The sequence below is a fragment of the Ceratotherium simum genome, chromosome 33, assembly GCF_057802395.1.
Source record: "Ceratotherium simum simum isolate JZ-2026a chromosome 33, ASM5780239v1, whole genome shotgun sequence".
Taxonomy (NCBI): Eukaryota; Metazoa; Chordata; class Mammalia; order Perissodactyla; family Rhinocerotidae; genus Ceratotherium; species Ceratotherium simum.
Genome location: NC_141932.1, coordinates 22,018,772 through 22,039,263, shown reverse-complemented (window position 1 = coordinate 22,039,263; position 20,492 = coordinate 22,018,772). Strand labels below are relative to the sequence as shown.

General features: G+C 58.8%; 2 protein-coding genes across 2 annotated transcripts; one reads left to right on the top strand and one right to left on the bottom strand.

Annotated features, from left to right (window-relative positions):
- Nucleotides 1-295: 295 nt before the first annotated feature.
- On the top strand, nucleotides 296-16,319 carry MAP3K10 (mitogen-activated protein kinase kinase kinase 10). The gene is given in 11 exon segments (XM_087421744.1): nucleotides 296-1,514; nucleotides 5,750-5,930; nucleotides 8,821-8,969; nucleotides 9,420-9,595; nucleotides 10,179-10,425; nucleotides 11,968-12,084; nucleotides 13,751-13,925; nucleotides 14,018-14,130; nucleotides 14,432-14,686; nucleotides 14,689-15,093; nucleotides 15,872-16,319. Coding segments are annotated over 11 exon segments (2,826 nt in total). The 5' UTR covers nucleotides 296-832; the 3' UTR covers nucleotides 16,198-16,319.
- Nucleotides 16,320-16,598: 279 nt separating this feature from the next.
- Nucleotides 16,599-18,756, bottom strand: TTC9B (tetratricopeptide repeat domain 9B). The gene is made up of 3 exons (XM_087421748.1): nucleotides 18,342-18,756; nucleotides 17,613-17,795; nucleotides 16,599-16,835 (listed from the first exon to the last, which is right to left on the bottom strand). Exons 1-3 carry the CDS (start codon nucleotides 18,754-18,756, stop codon nucleotides 16,726-16,728), a joined length of 708 nt encoding a protein of 235 aa, XP_087277874.1. The 3' UTR covers nucleotides 16,599-16,725.
- Between the last annotated feature and the right edge of the window lie 1,736 nt (nucleotides 18,757-20,492).

Here is a 20,492-nt window from a genome sequence, read left to right as displayed (position 1 = left end):
GGACGCTTGGCCCCCTCCTCCAGGCGTCCTGCCCAGTGGATCCCAGGGAGGGTCCGAGACCAGTCTTGTCTCCCCTGGAGGATTCCTTCGGCCCCGCGGGGTCCCCACTGCGGCCTGACGCTGGCAGCGGGGCTCGGGGGGCTCGGGGGCTTGGGACGAGCCTCGAGGCCGTGCAGCCGGAGACTACAACTCCCAGGCGGCACCGCGGCGGCGGCGGCGGCAGCGGCGAGCACGTCACTCAGGCACCGCCGGCGGCCCCGGGCAGCGGCGCGGGCGGGGGCAGGGGCTGGGGCCGACCGGGAGGCGGGTGCTGAGGATGGGGGCCGCCCGGCCGCCCTGCGCGTGAGGAGGCCGAGGGGCGCGCCACCCCGTCCTGGGGCGGGCGCCCCCCGGGCCCCGCCACCCCCGCCCCGCCCGGCGGTCGTGGCCCGGGATGCGGAGCCGGGGGCCGCCGGTGGAGCTGCGCGGGGTGAGAGGCGCGGGGAAGGGGGCTGCCTGCTTCCCTCGCCCTCGTCCCCCACCGGCGGGCCCCGGCAGGAATTCGGGAGCCGCGCGGCCAGGCCTTCTTAGCGCCCTGACATTTGGGGGCGACTGGTGAACCCGCCGCCCTACCCCCACCCAGCCCCACCTGGACAGCTGAATCTGAGGGAACGACCCTGCCCTTTTAAAGAGACTTTTTCTTGCTCCTGCGGAGGGCCGCCCCAGCCATGGCCCCCAGGAGCCCCCTAGGACCCGCAGGGACTTCTCTCCATCCTGGCCGCCGGGGCCCGCCCTCTGCCTCCCGCGGGCAGCCTGTGTGAAGCGGCCTCCCGCAGCCCCCGGCCCCTCCCCCATGGAGGAGGAGGTGGGGGGGGCGGCCAAGGAGTGGGGCACGACCCCCGCGGGGCACGTCTGGACCGCGGTGTTCGACTACGAGGCGGCGGGCGACGAGGAGCTGACCCTGCGGAGGGGCGACCGCGTCCAGGTGCTGTCCCAGGACTGGGCCGTGTCCGGCGACGAAGGCTGGTGGACCGGGCAGCTACCCAGCGGCCGCGTGGGCGTCTTCCCCAGCAACTACGTGGCCCCCGGCCCCCCCGCCGCGCCCGCGGGCCTCCAGCTGCCCCAAGAGATCCCCTTCCACGAGCTGCAGCTAGAGGAGATCATCGGTGTTGGGGGCTTTGGCAAGGTCTATCGGGCCCTATGGCGTGGCGAGGAGGTGGCTGTCAAGGCCGCCCGGCTGGACCCTGAGCGGGACCCAGCAGTGACAGCAGAGCAGGTGCGCCAGGAGGCCCGGCTCTTCGGAGCCCTGCAGCACCCCAACATCATTGCCCTCCGAGGCGCCTGCCTTAGCCCCCCACACCTCTGCCTGGTGATGGAGTATGCCAGGGGGGGCGCACTGAGCAGGGTGCTGGCGGGTCGCCGGGTGCCCCCTCACGTGCTGGTCAACTGGGCTGTGCAGGTGGCCCGGGGCATGAACTACCTACACAATGATGCCCCTGTGCCCATCATCCACCGGGACCTCAAGTCCATCAACAGTAAGTGGTGTCATCCCCCCAAAACTTGCTTCCGCAGAACCTTGTGAGGCCAAGCCTAGGTGGTGGGAAATAGGGACACCAGATGACACTGCCTGGGGCAAGTAGGGGCAGCAGAATGCCTTCAGGGCCGGGTGGAAAAAGGAGGCTCAGAAAGGTTGAAGGACTACTGACTACTTGCCTTCCAGGCTGCAGAGTCACAGCAGCCCAGTAAATAAGTATGCATGAACACTGTGACAGGCCCTGCGTTCCCTGCCATGAACAGGACAGATGCAGTGCCCGCCCTCATGGCGCTCACCGTCCACGCATGACGCCAGAGTCCACCAGGCGGGGACGGAAAGAACCTAGCCCAGAGTCAGGGTTTCTCAACCTCGGCACTATTGACTTTTGGGGCCGGATGATCGTAGGGGGCTGTCCTATGCATTGTAGTTTGTTTAGCAGCATCCTTGGCCTCTACCCACTAGATGCCAGTAGTGTTCCCCACCTGCCACCGCCAGTTATGACAACCAAAAATGTCCCCAGACATTGCCAAATGTCCCCTAGGGGGCAAAATCGCCCCCAGTTAAGAACCACTTCCTGGAGTCCTTCTAGGCCTCTGCCCCAGCTGGCCGAGGCAAACTGGAAAAGAGGAGGGAGGAGGAAAAGGGATGTGGCTTATGTAAAAGCTTCCAGGCTGCCCGGCCTATCCCAGCCTCTCAAGAGTTGATTGGTTGGTTGAATGGGGACTGGGGCCAGATGGAAGGGAGTGTTCCCCAGGAAGCACATCTAGATCAAGGAGCTTCTCATGATGTCAGCAAATATTAATTGAGCACCTATTTAATAGGAGCCCAACAGGGACCAAGGCAGCCGTGGTTTCTGCCCTTCTGGTGCCCACAAACTAGAGATTTCATTCATTCCCCAGATATTTCCAGAGCGCCTGTTGTGTGCCAGACCCTGTCCTGAGCCCAGAGGGATTCAGCAGGTGGAAATCCTACCTTCTGGCTCTCCCATCCTTCCTCTGCCCCACCTTACTCCCTTTCATTTCTGTGTTTGTGTCTTCATTCTTTTGTTTGGTATTTCCCGGGCCAGCTCATGTGCTAAGCAAGGAGGATCAACAGTGAATGAGGCTAACATGATGTTCCCTGCCCTCTCATGAAATGTGAGCGTTTTCTCTTTGCCCTCAACCCTCACGTCTCATCCATTTCTGGTTCCTGTCAATTCTACGTCTTGAAATTTGTTTGAATCCATCCCACTATTTTTAGGTTTGTTGCTGTGCCTCCCCCCCACCACCAATTGCCAGCCCCTAGACAGAGGGGTGAGTCCTCCTTACCTTCCAGGCCTGCCACTCGTGCACACAGCTGCCAGGTGCCCCCGTTGGGCCAAGCCCTGTGCCGGGGCTGGGAATTGAGCAAGACAGACACAGACGGTCCCTGCCTTCATGGATGCTCGTGCTCGAACTCCCCTGAAGTGCTGGGCGGATGGAGGCGGGACTGCCGGCAGCTCCCCTTGAAGGCTAGGGCCCCTTCTCAGTCCTTCCCTCACCCCCGCTGATTCACAGCCTGCAGGTGGTGGATGAGGACACGCCCCCAAGTTTTTCTGTCACCAGTGCCGCCTGGACGAAGGGTTCTTGGGGCTCTTTTGGCCAAGGCTTCCTGCTCGGGCAATGGGACTGCTCCATGCCTGCAACAGAGGACACAGGGCCTCCACATTCATCCTTCCCCAAGGGGCTCCACATCTGACGTCACTCATTCACTGGTTAATTCAACCAGTAATTCTTAAGCAGAAGTCAGTGTGCTAGGCACTGTCCTGGGCTCTGGGATTACAGAGTGAACAAGGCAAGATTCCTCCCTTGTGGAAGTTATAGTCTAGTGGACAGAAATAGATGATGCGTATTTAGATAGACAACAAAGTTTCAGAGTACCAGGGACTTGGAAGGAAATAAAGCAGATCGAGGATGGGGCAGAGGAGCTCTTAGATTAGATGGTCAGGGAAGGCAACATTAGAGCAGAGAACTCAGCAAAGAGGACCAGCCTTACAAAGGGCTGGGCAGAGCCAAGGTCCTGAGGCAGGAATGAGCGGGCCTTGTTGGAGACACAGCCAGGAGACCAGAGGGGTGGGAAGAGCGGGAGTGAGGCAGAGGTGGAAGGAGATGAGGTCGGAAAGGTAGGCAGGGGCCAGCTCACCTTGGGGTCCATGGAGAGGACTTGGGGTATTTTGTTCAATGTACTGGAAGCCATTGGAGGGTTTTAAGCAGGTGGTGACATGATCAGATATATACCTTTACAGGGCATTGATTTAGGCCCAGCCTGGGAGATGCAGAAATAAAGTGTAAGACCATAGGGTGTTCCTTCTGTCACAGGATCACTCCACTCCACAAACAGGAGAGGGGGGCACCCAAGAAAGGAGGAGTTCTGGGACATGGAGTCACAGGCTAGAGAGTCACGGGAGGCTTCCAGGAGGAGGTGGCATTTGAGTCAGTTTTTAAAGAATGGATGAGAATACCACTAAGTGACCTTGGGCAACGTACTGATCTCTCTAACCCTCTGTTTCTTCATCCGCCAAAGGGGCATGATAGTGGAATTATTGTTCTATGTTATTGTCGTTGTTGTGACTGGAGAAGTAGCCAAGAATGGTCAAGGATGAAGGTGGAGAAATGAGGGACAATTATGGCGATGTAGCACACTAACAATAGCTAAGGCTTTTAAAGGGCCTGCTGTTGCCTCAGGCAGTAGATCTTCCCTACAGCCCTATAAGGTAAATACTCTTATCCTCTCCAGTTAACAGAGGAGAAATCTTAGTGTTAAGAGAAATAAAGTAAATTATACAAGGTTATGAAGCTAATAAGTGGCAGAGCTGGGATTCAACCCCAGGCGGGACGCCGCACACTTTGGGGCCCCTGTTGGATAGAAGGTGGTGGAATATCGTAGCAGTTAAGAGACTGGCTCTGACGACAGATCTGGGTCAGGGCTACGCCCCACCAGTTTCTAGCTGTGTGATCGTGGCCAGGTGACATCATCTCTGAGCCTCAGTTTACTAGTCAATAAAATGGGTTACTTGCTAGTTAATTCATGTAAAAGGCTCAGCACAGTGCCTGGCATGAAATAGTGCCTGACAAACACGAGCCATGATTATTATTGTTGTTACTGATAACCCCAGGCAGCAGGTAAGTTGGAACTACTCAATATGCTTGGGGGATATATCAGTGAGATATATTAGTCATTTGTCACAATGCTGCTGTGTAACTAAACCACCCCCAAAACTTGGTGTCTTACAGCCCCAATCATTTATTAGTGCACATGGATTTGCTGGCCAGCTGGAGGGTAAACCAATTTAGGCTGGGCTCAGCTGGAGGGGCTTTGCTCCAGGCATCTCCTATCTTCCTTGGACAACAGGCTCGCAGAGGCACGTTCTCATGGTGACGGCAGAAACGCAGAGGGCAAGCAGATATGCGAGGCCTCTTAAGGCCTAGGTTTGAAACTGGTGCTCTCACTTCTGCCTCATTCTATTGGCCACAGCCAGTCATATGGGCAAGCCAGAGTAAAGATGGGGACATACACTGCCTCTTTAGTGGCAAGAACTGTGAATCCCGTGGCAAAGAGTGTGACATGGATGGGGCTGGCCTGGTGGCATAGAGGTTAAGTTCACGTGCTCTGCTTTGGCGGCCCAGGGTTTGCAGGTTCGGATCCTGGGCGTGGACCTACGCACCGCTTATCAAGCCATGCTGTGGTGGCGTCCCATATAAAGTAGAGGAAGATGGGCATAGATGTTAGCTCAGGGCTAATCTTCCTCAGCAAAAAGAGGAAGATTGGCAACGGATGTTAGCTCAGGGCCAATCTTCCTCACCAAAAAGTGTGACATGGAAAGGAGTAGAATGGGGGCCCAGAAGGCAGTATACCACAGTGGGTGACAGAGATAAGGGAAACCACGTCCATCTCCTCTGCTCCTGATTTGTATTTCCCACGTCTGGGGTGGTTGGGAATTCAAGGAGAACCAAGCCCTTGGCCATTGACCTTTCACTGAGCCCCCCAGAGCTCAGTGTCGGGAGGGCAGGGGACCCAGGGTAAGCTCCTGACCCCCTCCTGGGAACCTGGGGCCTGGGAGGGTTCATGGTATTCCAAGCCAGGAAAGGGGCCACTGCAGAGGCGGGCGGCTGGGGGTCGGGGAGAGAACAGTAGGAGGTTCCAGCCGAGGCCAGGACACTCGGGTCTGCAGCCCAGCAGGTCTGGGGTGACCCACCCACCTTTCTTCCCACCCCACAGTCCTTATTCTGGAGGCCATCGAGAACCACAACCTCGCAGACACGGTGCTCAAGATCACAGACTTCGGCCTCGCCCGCGAGTGGCACAAGACCACCAAAATGAGCGCCGCGGGGACTTACGCCTGGATGGCTCCGGAGGTCATCCGTCTCTCCCTCTTCTCCAAAAGCAGTGACGTCTGGAGGTGCTGACGGTGGGGCCGGGGAGGCCTCCTGGGAATGGGGGAGGGAGGGCAGAGGGGAGGGACAGTCTCCCACTGAAGCCAGGATCCAGGCCTGGCAAAGGGGCCGCCGGCGAGGTCAGACCATCAGAAAGGCGCCAAAGCAGGTGTCCGCTCTGCCAGTGGAAGTGGATTCCAGTAAAAATCCCAGAGGCGTAGAGATAGGATGTGAGCACTAAAGGCCCCTGGGGCACCAGTACACTGTCCCCGCTTGTCACACAGGAAATTGAGGCCTTTGGCGGCAACCATTCATTCATTCATTCATTCCTCCATCCATCCATCCACTGCTCTGGGTGCTGGGGATATAGCAGTAAATAAAAATAGACGGACATGTTTTCTGCCTGCAGAGATAGTACATAAATAAATAAATACACAAGAAGCTGAAAAAAGCTATTTTCAAGTTAAGAAAATTGTAAAATAATTTTTATCAACCCACCAGAGAAAGCATTAGATAGTGTTAGAGCCAGGCGCTGGATGGGAAGCACTCTGAGGGCTGGGGGACGGCGTTGGGAAGGCTTTTCTGAGAGGTGGCACTTGTGCTGTTGTGACACTGAGTTCCGAATGGCTGGGAGGAGCCAGCCAGGCAGAGTTTGGGGGACGAAGCTTCCCAGGCAGGGGGCACAGCTCCCACGAAGGAGGCACTGAGGTGAGAGCGAGCTCGGCATGTTCCAGAAACAGCTGCGAGGCCTGGGTGGCGGGAGCCGAGCAGGCAGGGAGGAGAGTGGCAGGAAATGAGGTAGGAGTGAGCTGGAGGGTGCAGGGGGAGAGCCCTCCGAGGCGTCTATGAGGGACGTGATCTGATTTTGCGATGCAGGGGCTCCCTCGGCTGATGGATCACAGGGGACAGGAGGGCGGGAGGCCAGCGAGGAGGTTGTTACCATTGCCAGCGCGACTTGATGGTGGGGGCAGAAAGTCTTCAACCCGGGGCCTTTTCCTGGGGAGGAGCCAGGCCCAGGCCAGTCCCCAGCTGAGGCTCCAGGTGGACCGGGCAGCAAAGTCCTGGCTGTTGGGCAGACGGATCGGACAGGAAGTCTCAACTAGAGCAGCACAGCCCTTTGGGGGAAGTTCTGACTGGCTTCACATCAGACCTTCATTTATGGTCCCAAATGTTTAGTGGAGCCATATTTCAGCAGCAGGAACAGGAAACTCAAAAACAAGACAGAAGTATTTGCTCTCATGTAAAGCGAGAACTGATATGGTGCCCCTAGCATTCCCCTAACCCTAATTCAGGGTCTTATGTCAGGGTTCCTTAACGGGGGTGTCATTGACACTGGGCAGGATAATTCTTCCTTGTGTGGTACTGTCCTGGACTTTTCGAGACACTAAGTATGCATGGTTCTCAGCCACCGAATGTCAGTAGCACTATTGTGACAATCGAACATCCCCACAGGTTTCCAGGGATGTGTATTGGGGCCGGGGGGTGGCAAGGGATCATGCCATCTCCAGTTGAAAGCCACTGTTATTTTCTTCCACCTCGTGTGGGCTCCATCCCCAAGTTCACTTCATCATCCAAAATGGCTGCTTGAGCTCCAGCTTTTACATCCACATTCCAACCAGTAGGAAGGAGAAAAGAGGAAAGGGGCACCCTTTCCCTTTAAGGACACCTTCTGGAAGTTAGTTGCACACGACACACCTTCCTACATCCCGCTGGCCAGAACCATTGCCATGTGGGCATACTTAGCTGCAAAGGAGGATGGGAAATCATTTCAGGCAGCGTATGCCCAGCTCAGACTCAGCAGTGCCGTCTCTGAGCAAGAAGGGGAGGCTGTCGGCTGCGTGAGGGCAGGGGTTGTGTCTCTCTTGTTCCATTGCTGGGAACAGTGTCTGGCAGACGGCAGACATTTGATAGGTTATGTTGAAGGAAGGCGTGTGTGGATATGGGGAGCAGGGATCTGCTGCCTGCGCGGCATGGCACGAAACGGTGAGCAGGGTCCAGAGGCAGCACAGTCCACTGGAGAAGATGGACACGCAGGGGATTATAGCCCAGTGATGCATGCTCTGGTGTTGTGTAGCCGTTAAGGACACTGTCGTGGGCATCAGGGAGACCTCAGTCCGAGTGTGGCTCTACCACTTACCAGCTGTGTGACCTTAGGCAGGTGACTTAACCTCTCTGAGCCTGCATCTGCTCATCAGATAAAATGGAGGTCATACCCATACCCTCTGCCTTACAGGGCTGTTGTGAGGATTATGGAGAGTGCCTAGCACAGTGCTGGCCTGGAGTGAGTGCTTTATAAACGTTGAGTAGTGTTAACTTGTTTTTAGAGGTAAGTGCCCAGGGTTCCATGAGAACATAGAGTAGGGGCCTCTAACCCAGCTTTGGAGGCTGTGGAATCAAGGAAAGCTTCCTGGCAGAGGGGGCACCTGAGTTGTGACTTAAAAGGACAGTTAAGAAAAGGGAAGAGTGTTCTCAACAAAGGGAACAGCATGTGCAAAAGCCAGAGGTCAGGAAGAACAGGGCTTGTTCAACTGTTCAGTGTGGCTGCAACGTAAAGCTGGAGTTGGCACGGGGGCTGAGAATGCGTAGAGGCGAGGCTGCAGGGGTTAGCGAGGGTCAGGGCTGAGGAGGGTGGATTTGCCCAGTGGGCACAGGGGACCCCTGAGGGTGTTCAGGCAGGAGTGAGGGAAGAGAGGCAGAGCACAGGTGAGGCATCCGAGAGCCAGCCCCACCACGTCCACTTGAGGTCAGGCTGATGGAGGTCAGGCTGATGGAGGTCAGATCAGGATCTCGTGGCCTGGTCGGCCAGGGCTGGCTGTGGGGGTGAGGGAGGCCCCCTGTGGGACCGGAGGCAGGGCTGGGGCATAGGTGAGGATTGGGGTGGACTGTGGCATCACCCTCCCTCTGCCCCACCTGCAGCTTCGGGGTGCTGCTTTGGGAGCTGCTGACGGGGGAAGTCCCCTACCGGGAAATCGACGCCTTGGCCGTGGCATACGGCGTGGCTATGAACAAGCTGACGCTGCCCATCCCCTCCACCTGCCCCGAGCCCTTTGCCCGCCTACTGGAGGGTGAGCCAGGGCCCCGTGGAGAGGGTAGGCTCAGCTTGGGGTGGAGGGGCCCTCGGGCCCAGACCTCGCCCCTCACACCCATCCCTGCCAGTGAGTGAGGGAGAAGGGGCCGGGACCATGGGACTGTGAACAGCCTCCTCCGCAGTAGGCTCCATGGCCCCCAGACCCTTGTTCTGCCAGGCCCTCAGCTCTTGAGGGCACCCTGTCAGGATTCCTAGGCCCAGAGATTCCTCCCCAGTCCTCGACCCTACCACCAGTCAGGGAGCACGTCCCCAGGTTTCTCTCCCAGAATTTCACTGAGTGAAATATTGCCAGGAATTTGGCTTTGAATTCCTTCCCCTCGGCTCCATGGGAGTCCCTTGTAGTCCTGCCTCCCACTGAGCAGGCTGATGCCTGGACCGTGGCCACTGATGTCGCCACTCCCACTGCTGTCCCCCCACCCGACCCCAGAATGCTGGGACCCGGACCCCCACGGGCGGCCAGATTTCGGCAGCATCTTGAAGCAGCTGGAAGTCATCGAACAGTCAGCCCTGTTCCAGATGCCGCTGGAGTCCTTCCACTCGCTGCAGGAAGACTGGAAGCTGGAGATCCAGCACATGTTTGATGACCTCCGGACCAAGGAGAAGGTGAAGGCCGGGGCAAGGTGGGGGGGACTGAGCGAGATCCCTGAGTGCTGACGCCTTGAGTGGGGCAGAGTCCCTACCCTGAGGCCCTGTCTTTGGGTCCATGCAGGGCGAAGGGAGCCTTTTTTGCATATTAGAAGGAGACAACCTCCTTTTGGGGATTGATAAGAAAAAGGCACCCTGCACTGAAGGGCTTACAGGTGATACTGGGTGAGATCTGGGACTGGCTTTAAAAATGCGAAGGAGAGAGGAGAGAAGGACGGGATACAGGAAAAAGGATTTGCAAAGTATAGATAATTATTGAAGTCTGATGCTGGGTACATGGGGGTGCACTGTTCTGCTTTTGTAGATGTTTGAAGTTTTCCAAATTGAAGAGTTAGAAAGTTTAAAATGGGGGGCGGGGGAGAAAAGGCAGCCCTTTCTTTGGGCTAACAGTCCCCTGCCCTGGCACCCAGCTTGGCTAGTGCAGTGTGAGTGGAGTGTACCCCAATTTGCCCCACCGCAGGCCGCCCCTGTGCAGGGCCCCGGGTCCGTCCCCGGGGGCGGCGTCGCCGGGCCCCTCCCCCAGCCGGCGCCTCCCCTGCAGGAGCTGCGGAGCCGCGAGGAGGAGCTGCTGCGGGCGGCGCAGGAGCAGCGCTGCCAGGAGGAGCAGCTGCGGCGGCGGGAGCAGGAGCTGGCCGAGCGCGAGATGGACATCGTGGAGCGGGAGCTGCACCTGCTCATGTGCCAGCTGAGCCAGGAGAAGCCGCGGGTCCGCAAACGCAAGGGCAACTTCCCGCGCAGCCGCCTGCTCAAGCTGCGGGAAGGCGGCAGCCGCATCAGCCTGCCCTCCGGTACCGCCGCGGCCCTTGAGCGCCCCCCAGCGGGCTGCTGGGGGCACCCCCAACCCGGGCTTGACCTCTCCCGTTTACTTTTTAAGCTTTTTTATTGCTAAATAGATCAGACATGGAAAACAACCAAAACACCGTGCCGCTTAACGAGTTAGGATAATCACCCCGTGAAAGCAGAGAAAACTTGCACCCACCCAGACGCCCTCCACATGCCCGCTCCAGACAGCCCCCTGACAGCCCCTGAGGGTAACCCCTGTCTTGACTTTTAGGGCAGTCCTTTCCTTATTTTTCTATATAGTTTTGTCCCCCAACTCTTTCTTTAATATCTCCTGATCTGCCTCTCGTCCCCCTTGCCAATGATTGGCGGAGGGGCTGCACCACTTACCCTGTGGCGTCTCCACAGCCTGGGCTGTGCGGCTCGCATCCCCCTGGAATTGCTGAACATGTCCCTCTGTCCCCTGAATGGCCTATAAATTGGTATTAGGTTAAACCATGTGAAGTTGCTGGTGATCAGCCATTTTTGACCTACAAAAACAGAAGTTTCACATGGATCAGCCATTAGGCTGGATCTCAAGGCTTAGTCAGTTTCAAGTTCAGGTTTGATTGTTTTTTGTCCCCAAAGGCTGCTTCCTAGGAATGTCAGCAGGCACAGAGGGCTGGTTGTCTCTCTCTCTGTGATGCTACAAGCCACAGAGCAGTGCCTAGAACAGCACTGGCCAAAGAAATATAATGCAAGCCACATGGGTAATTTTAAATTTTCTAGTAGCCACATTAAAAAAGAGAAAAAGAAATGGGTGAAATTAATTTTAATAATTTATTTAGCCCAATATGTTATGGTTTCACCTGTAATCAATACAAGAAAAATTGTTAATGACATATTTTACCTTCTTTTTTCACACTAAATCTTTGAAATCCAGTGTGTATTTTATATTTACAGTGCCTCTCAATCCGGGTGGCAAATTTTCATCAAAAATACTTGACCTGTATTTAGATTTCATAAAATTCACAGTTGAAAAAGTAGATTCACATACCCAGCTTGTTCCAGACATGCTTAAATGTTTCCAAGAAGTGAACTGAGTATTGTTTTTAAATGTAAACTTAGATTAATTACCATTAAATAAATAAAGGTTGGACCCCCCCAGCCCCTCAGTCACGAGCCACATTTCAAGTGCTCAGCTGCCATGTGTGGCTAATGGCCACCTTCCTGGATGCTCAGACCTAGACCCTTAGTCAATCCTTAGTTAATTAGGGAGCCGTTAGGATCCTGACTCGCATAACTCGTGTGCTTCAGGGGTACCTGGAGGGCTTGTTACAGCCACATTGCTGCCCCTTATCCCCCAGGGTTCCGATTCAGGGAGGGCCCGAGAGTGTGCATTTCCAAGAGGTTTCCCCGTCATGTTGACGCTGCTGGCCTGGGGACCACACTTTGAGAACCACTGCCTTAAGGAAAGCAAAATGGTGGCGTTCCCATTCCTTCCATAAAGGGAACTTCTCTTTGGTTACCCATGGAACCGTCTGCTTAGGAAAGTCTCTTCCCTTTTGCAGGCTTCGAGCATAAGATCACAGTCCAGGCCTCTCCGACCCTGGAGAAGCGGAAAGGATCTGATGGGGCCAGCCCCCCCGCGAGCCCCAGCATCATCCCCCGGCTGAGGGCCATTCGCCGTGAGTACCTCCCAAGGCCCTGGCCAGCCAGTCAGTCAGTCAGCAAACCTCTCTGAGCACATACCTTGCACCGAGCTGGAGGAACAACCGGGAACAAGACAGGCAGGGTCCCCTCCCTTATTCTTACCTGGGGGAACAGATGTGAACCGGGAAACAAGTCAGTGAGCAGGATAAGCACTGTGAAGGAAATCTGGGAGGAGAAAGCGGAGAGAAGCTGCTGTTCACATCAGGAAGGCCTGTGTGAAGAGCTGAGCTTTGAGCAGGGGCCTGCGTGGCAACAAGAAGGGAGACATGCGGAGATCTGAAGGCAGAGTGTCCCTGGCAGAAGGAACAGCCGAGGCAAAGGCCCAGAGGTGGGAACAAGCGTGGCGTGTTTATCAGCCCGGAAGGCCGGCTCGGCTGGAGGAGAGTGAATGGGAGGGAGCGGTAGCTTGTGGTCAAGGATCTCGCCGGGCCTGGAGAGGCAGGATAAGGAATCTGGATTTTATTTCAAATGTGATGGGGGAGCCCCTGCAGGGCTGTGAGCAAGGCAGTGACGTGATCAGATTCACCTTTCCCCGCCGGCCGCTGTGAGGAGTACGGATTGTAGGAGGGTGGGAGACAAGGGAGATGATGGGGGCTGGACCAGAGTGGGGGCCTTGGAGGGCGAGATGGCCACAGTGGGCACCACATGGCAGAGGGACAGCCATCGGGGTTTGCTGATGAGTTGCAGGGTACAAGGCAAACAACAACCATACAGTGGTTGTCAATACTAGTATCAGGGTCTGTTCAAAGTGTGGTGGGAGCAGGAGAGACAGCAACGGACTCCAGGGAATGAACTGCTGCAGAGCTAGAGGCTTGACGCGCAAGCCGCCAACCAGGCCAGGAAAGGGACTGAAAGGGAACAGAATCCAGGTGAAGGGAACAGCCTGTGCAAAGGCATGGAGATGTGAAAGCGTCCCCCTGGGAACCAGCAGACAGGGTCCCAACCATGGCACCTGATGCCCCCTGCCTGCGTGTCCCGACCCCGTCTCCTCCCCCTCCCTCCACACCAGCCTCCTGGCTGGCTGTGAGCTCTCCAGGCGCGTCCCAGCCCCTGGCATCTGCCGTTCCCTCTGCCTGTAGTGCTCCTCTCCCTGCTGTCTACCTGACTCACTCCCTCACCTCCTTCAGGTCTTTGCAGATTTCTCCCTCTCACACAGGAGGCCTTCCCTCACCCACAGCCCTCACCTGCTCCCACGTGCTCACTTTCTAATGCCCCACACAGATGGCTGACCCAGTAGGATCCTGCCTTCACCCACTAAGATGTAAACTCCCGAGGGCGGGATTTTTGTCTGCTCTGTCCCCTGCCGTCTTCCCAGCCCCACCACAGGGCTGGCCCAGCAGGCGCTCAGTCAACCTGAGTGGACGGTTGAAGGCTGAGGCTGTGAGGAGTGATGGGAGATGAGGCTGAGGAAGCCAGCAGGGAACAGCCTTGAATGCCAGGCTGAGGAGCTGGGACGTTGTCCTGACAGCAGTGGGGAGCTATGGAAGGATTTATAGCAGGGAAGGGTCATGATTGGAGTTAGAATCCAAGATCCCCTGGGCTTCCAGGTGGAGGGAGGATAGAGGTGGGGAGAAGGAGGCTGGGAGCCCAGCGGGGACAGACTCCCCAAGACCCAATGACTTACTGGTTTGTCTCCCTCAGTGACTCCCTTGGATGGTGGCGGTGGCAGCAGCAGTGGCAGCAGCAGTGCTGGCAGTGTGACGTGGGGCCGCAGCGGGCCCCCAAAGAAGGAAGAACTGGTTGGGGGCAAGAAGAAAGGCCGGACCTGGGGCCCCAGCTCCACCCTGCAGAAGGAGCGGGCGGGAGGAGAGGAGAGGTATTGGCTGTGGCCCGCCAGCCCTGTTCCCCCGCCCAGGCCGCGGCCGCCGGAAGGCTGACGACGCCCCCCACCTCTGGTGCCCCCTGCAGGCTGAAGGCCCTCGGGGAAGGAAGCAAACAGTGGTCATCCAGCGCCCCCAACCTGGGCAAATCCCCCAAACACACACCCATCGCCCCTGGCTTCGCCAGCCTCAATGAGATGGGTAAGAGGGTGAGGGCCCCTTTAAAAGGGGAGGGGAGGGGAGCCCAAGACAAAGCGGGGGCCATACCCCAGAGTTGGGGGGAGGGAGCCGGATTTCACCGGGCCAGTGGGTAGGAGGCGTTCCTGGAAAGGGGCCCAGCCGGGCCCTGGGGTGTGGGGGTCATTCCCAGGGGGGCAAGGGGCTTTGGGGGCGAGGAAGCCTCGAGAACCACGCCTAGTGGGACTCGGTGGTCTCGCTGCCGGAGGGGCCCCCGGGGCCAGGGGCAGCCCCGGAGTCGAGCGCCGGCCTCTCCCGGTTGCAGAGGAGTTCGCGGAGGCGGACGAAGGCGGCAGCGTGCCCCCCTCCCCGTACAGCACCCCGGCCTACCTCACGGTGCCGCTGCCCGCCGAGCGCTCCCCCGGGGCGCCCCCCGCGCGGCCCGGCCCCGGCGCCCGGCGGCGCTGCGAGCTGGCGCTCCTGGGCTGCGCCTCGCTGCTGGGCGCCGTGGGCCTGGGCGCCGACGTGGCCGAGGCGCGCGCGGCGGATGGCGAGGAGCAGCGGCGCTGGCTCGACGGCCTCTTCCCCGCGCCGGCCGCTGCCCGCGGGGCCCCGGCTCGCCCGCGCGCTCCCCCGGCCGCCGCGACGACGCCGCCCCCGGCCCGGGCCTGGCGCCCTCGGCCACCCTCGTGTCGCTGTCGTCCGTGTCCGACTGCAACTCCACGCGCTCGCTGCTGCGCTCTGACAGCGACGAGGCCGCGCCGGCCGCGCCCTCCCCGCCTCCCTCCCCGCCCGCGCCGTCGCCCCCGCCCAGCGCCAACCCCCTGGTGGACCTGGAGCTGGAGAGCTTCAAGAAGGACCCCCGCCAGTCGCTCACGCCCACCCACGTCACGGCCGCACGCGCCGTGAGCCGCGGGCACCGGCGGACGCCGTCGGACGGCGCTCTGGGGCAGCGGGGGGCGCCCGAGCCCGTGGGCCCCGGCCCTGGTGAGTGAGGCGCCGTGCGCCCAGGGCGCAGAGAACGGCCCTTCGCCTGTCCCCGCCGGGCTCCGATGTCCCAGCCCAGCGGCGACCCCCTGGATGCCAAGGCGGCCTCCTGCTTAGCATGCGGAGGGGTGGGGTCTGTGTCCCCATGGCCCTCGCTGCTGAGGGTCCTCGGGTGACTGAGACACAGGCCCAAGCAGGGGTGGCAAATTCTAATGCCCACAGGGGCCAGGCAAGTGACATTAATGGCAGCAGTAATAATTAGAGCAAACACTCGTGCTGGGCACTGCTCTCTATACGTTTGTTATCAGGACAAAGATGATGAGGACAGACAGGAGTTAAGTCCCTCCTGTGAGGCACGGTGCTACTTCTACAGTCACTGTCATTATTTCATTTAATCGTCACCCATGTAGTGAGGCGCTGTTATCCCTGTTCAGAGGTGGTGACATGCCTAAGGTCTCTCCGGGGTCTGTCTGCGGGAACCCCGCCCAGCGGAGGAGGTGGGGGCAGGGCACGGGGGCGGGGGCTTGTCTAGAGAGGAAGCAAGGAGGCGGGCCCTGGAAGGTTGAGGACTGTGCCCAGAGTTGCCCCCAGATGAGCGGGCATTCAGGAGTGGCCGGGGCCTGGGTAAAGGTCCAAACCTTGCCGGAAAGCGGACCCAACAAGATAAGCAGATTTTTCAAAAGAAGTCAGAAATCCCAATTTTCCTGTAAACGCTCCTGGCTTTTAAATACCGCCCTCGGGCCCGCCCCGCTCACCTCCTCCGATCCTCTCTTACCAGGCCCTCGAGATCCCCTGGACTTCCCTCGCCTGCCCGATCCTCAAGCCCTGTTCCCCACCCGCCGCCGGCCCCCCGAGTTCCCTGGCCGCCCCACCACCCTGACCTTCGCCCCGAGACCCCGGCCGGCCGCCAGCCGCCCCCGCCTGGACCCCTGGAAACTGGTCTCCTTTGGCCGGACACTCAGCATCTCGCCTCCCAGCAGGCCGGACACTCCGGAGAGCCCCGGGCCCCCCAGCATGCAGCCCACGCTGCTTGACATGGACATGGAGGGGCAGAGCCAGGACAGCACGGTGCCCCTGTGCGGCGGGGCCCGGCGCTCCCGCTGAGGCCTGCCGCCACTGCCCTCGGGGCAGCCATGAATGTAGCGCCCCAGGCCCCGCCCCAGCCCAGCCGGCCAGAGGCGGGGAGGCCCTGGGCAGGATATTCGCTCTATTTATTGGGGAAGGGGGGAGGGGGGACACTTAATTTATTCCTTTGTACCCCAGGGGGTGGGGCCCTGCGCCCGCCCTGCAGTGGGGGGAGGGTGGGCCGGGATACTCAGGGACAGGGCATCGAGGGGGATTTGGCACAAAATGCAGCATTAAAGGTAACCCCTGCCCCCTACCGCGCTCGGCTGTGTCGTTCCCGGCCCAGGCACCACCCCGGGTCATCCCCTGTGTCCCCCCCCACTGGGTTTCTGAAGTCCGTGGGGTGAAGCGCAAGCCTGTGTCCCCTCCTGGGTCCCCACAAGAACACCACACAAAGAGGCCACGGTCACCAGTGACGAGTACTTTACCAGCAAACACACGAGTCAGGGGAAGTTACACGGTGAGGGGGGAGCGAGTGGAGGTGGGGACTGTCCCCCTAGGTCAGCCTCAGCCAACGACATCCCGAGTGCCGGCCTGGGCCCCACTGTCATCCCGCTGGAGGCTGCACCGGTTCATCTTCAGCTGAGTCAGCTGGATGTAGCGCAGGACGTTGGTGTCTGCAGGGGAGGCGGGCGGGGTGTTATCAGGGTGTCCCGCGGCAGCGGTGACATCTGCACCTTCGGCTCACACCTCATTGTCCCCAGCCTTCAGTGGCTCCCCACACAGCCGGCATTGTCAGGGCCCTTCTCCAAAGGCCCCAGCCACAAGGAACGGGGGCATTTCACAGCTCTGTGCTTGCACATATGCTCTGCCCTCTGCCAGGAATGCCTCCTCTCAGGGGCTCCCGTCACACTGCCACCAGCCTCCAGTGACATCTGCAAGAAGCCACTTCTCTCCAACCACTTACCAGGATGGCTAATCTTGCCTCTGCGCCCAACACCCTGTGTTGTGCTCCCTCGTCTCTGGCTCTCAATACAAAACTGAGTGTTGTGTCTGTCTGCCCACACACACACACACGCACACACCCCTCTCTGATCTCCCCGAGGGCAAAAAGCAAGCCTCCAGCTCTGCTAACCACCCCCACCCCGGGCCAATTTCCTAGAGTGCCAGGAACCAGGTGACTGAGCAGGTGAAAGTGTGACTGGGTCAGTGAGTGAGTGGATGAATGAGTGAGTGTGTGGGGGGCGTGTAGGGAGACAGGGCGCGTGGATGGAGAGGGAAGTGGCTGCTGGGGGGTGGGAGGCATCGGGACGAATCAGTGACTGACTAGATGAGAAGTGGGTGAGTGGACATTCAAATGGGAGGTGAGTGGATGGGGGGTGTGGAAGGAGTAGGTGAGTGGAGAGGTGACGTGGAGGGAGGGGTACAGCACTCCGCTCCGGGCCCGCCCTCACCTGTGGGCTCCCGGCTGCGGGCCTCCTGCAGGTAGCGCAGCGCGCGCGCATAGTCACCCAGGTGGTAGAAGGCGATGCCGGCGCGGTAGGTGGCCTTGAAGTTGCCCTGCTGCTTCTCCAGCACCTTGAGACAGTACTCGCGCACGCGCTCGTAGTTCACCAGCTCCGACTGCAGCAGGCAGGCTGCGGGGGCACCGGGACCCCTGGGCTCAGAGCTGCCGGCGCCCGGACCTCACCTGGCGGCCGGGCTGCGGGACCCCGCCCTTCCCCGCGGCGGAGCTGGGCCTGAGGGATGGCTCAGGCCAGCGGGCCGCCGAGCTCTGACCAATCCGAACGGAATCCATCTGCGCCGCCGCTAGAGGGCGCGAAAAACACAGGCAGGCGCTCTCCGCGGTTAGCTGGGAGCTTTCCATACCGGAGAGCGCTAAGGGCGGTCTCACAGGTGAGGGATGGGGCCTTGAATGGCTCATCCAGGGTAAGTTTTTGTCACCTGAGGCTCGCGGGTGGCAGCCCAAAGCTCAATTCCTGCGTCCCAGCTCCTCCCGTCTCTGTGGTCCCCCACACTTTCAACCTCTCTCGTTGATCAAGTTCTGAGGTCTCCCCACACAGACCCCAGCCCTGGCCCCTTCAAGCCTCCAGAGTCTCCCCCCGACCCCAAGCTTCATGATTGCCCCTCGCTCCCCACCCCTCTCGCATATGCACCCTCTGCGCCCCCCGACGGCCCCGTACCCGTGAGAGAGTCATAACATTCCACCTCCGTGTTCTCCACCAGGCGCCGCTGCTCCTCGCTGAGGCGGGCTGGCCCCGGGCTGGTGGCGGGCCCGGGGGCGGGGGCGGGCAGGCCTCCAGGGCGGGCCCCCTGCGCCGCCTTCAGCTGCAGCAGTGCCCGATGATACTTGCCGATGGCTTCCCGGAACTTCTTCTCTCGGTAGCAGCGCTGGCCCTCCGCCTTGAACGCCACGGCGGCCCGCAGGCTGCTGTCGAGCGCCGCGCCCAGGCCCCCTGACGGCTCTGGGGCAGGACCGGGCCGCGCTGAGCCATGGCGGGGGCCCGCGCCCGGCGGGGAGAGGGCGGGAGGCGGGCGCGGCGGAGGCTCCGGGGCAGCGCTGAGCATCAGCACCGGGGACAGCGCGCCGCGCTGCATTGTGGGAAACTCCTGCGGCCGCTGCTGCAGCTACCGCATCGCCCCCCGTGGGGCTGGTCCCCACCCTTTCTCCGCCCCCGCACCTCCGGCAGCCGACTCCGGCTGCCCCCTATGGGTCTAGAGAAACCCCTCAAGACTTCCCCACTCTCTCCTTCAAATCAGCCCCAGTCCTATTTCTTCAGCCGGCCTCTCCCTCCTTCCCACTCCCTTTACCCTCCCCACCCTCCTGCCTGCTCTCCTCCCCCATGCTCAAAGCTCCCAAAGCTTCCTACAAGGAAAGGGGATGTCTGGGGGAAAGAGCAGGAAGATAACTTCGTGGAAAGCTGGTTTTCAGCCCACTAGGCGTTTGGCATATTAGATAAGAACACAGGCTATGGACTCAAGCTGTCCGGATTTAATTCCCTGCTTATTTTGTCACTAATTGTATGCCTTAGACAAATCACCCAAATTACCTGGAACTCTGTATCCTCATCAGTAGTAACATGGCAAGATGATAGCAACTTTGAAACTCATTTGTTTATCTATGCAATGAACAAATTTTCACTGATGTCTTTTCTGTGCCCAGCTCTGGGCTGGGTGAGGCTGGGAGATAGCAGGGACTGAGAGAGCCTCAGACCGTTCTCACTGGGCCCCTAGTCCAGTGGGGAGACAGACCAGTGACGAGACAGTGACAGCCCAGAGTGAGCAGCACAATAAGAAAAGTGTACAGAATGGGAAACACGTGAGAGGCTTCTGGGAGAAAAACTGAGGGCAAATGAGGTGATTGTCTTTCAACCCTCCTTAGCCTCTCACTCCTTGATCTTCCTCCACCTTGCCTTCCTTCCCTGTAACATGGGATAACAAGTGAGCTTACTTCAGAGTAGTTGTAGGGACTGAATTATGTTATGCAGGCAAAGCACGGAGCACAGGGCCTGGTAGAGTAATGCAATTGACAACCGGTGTTTCTTATCATCCACGAGACTGTGAGGTTTGTGATAAGTGCCCGGCTTTGAGTCAACATCCATATACAGCTGTTGAATGAATGAGTGAGTGAATAAATTTATGTATGACCACCTGACCTCCAGGACCCTAGCTTGGGTCTCAGCCCCAAGCACCATGCCCGTATTTCCACTCTCCCCTCCCCCTCTATCGCATGTCCCCCCCACCACTGACTGTCGCACTTCAGAGGTTGAGTAGATCAGATCCCATTTACCGAACTCTTGCTATCAAAGACCCTCACTGTCACAAACTGATGACCCTCACCGACCAGTATATTTAATATGTCGGGCTTGTGCAACCATTAAAAAATATTGAATTAGTTGCCAACATATAAAAACAGAGATACTTGTGGAATTGCAAATTTTCAACTTCACTTGAACAAAATCTGAAAATCTGGCAACGTCAAGGTAGCATTCCTCATGACTAGGACAGGCATTCTGTTTCCCACAGTCCGCATCCCTCCTAGTTTCTTCCCAACCCTGAGGCCGAGGGTCATTCAGCTTGCGTTGCGATTTTCCTCTCAGCATCTCTCTCCCCCCGCGAGCATTTGCGTTTGGAATCCCAGTTTTATCCCGCTAAGCGGCGCTTGCGGAAGCCCGCCAGCGCCCCCTCGCGGACGAGTCCGGAATTCGCATCGCGTCTCCCAGCAACCATTAGGGCACTTGGTGAGAACATCCAATCAGAGGGACGAGAGGCCCAGGAAGTAACCAATCAAAAGCGAGAGCAGGCCAGAATTAGACCAATGAGGACAGAGAGCG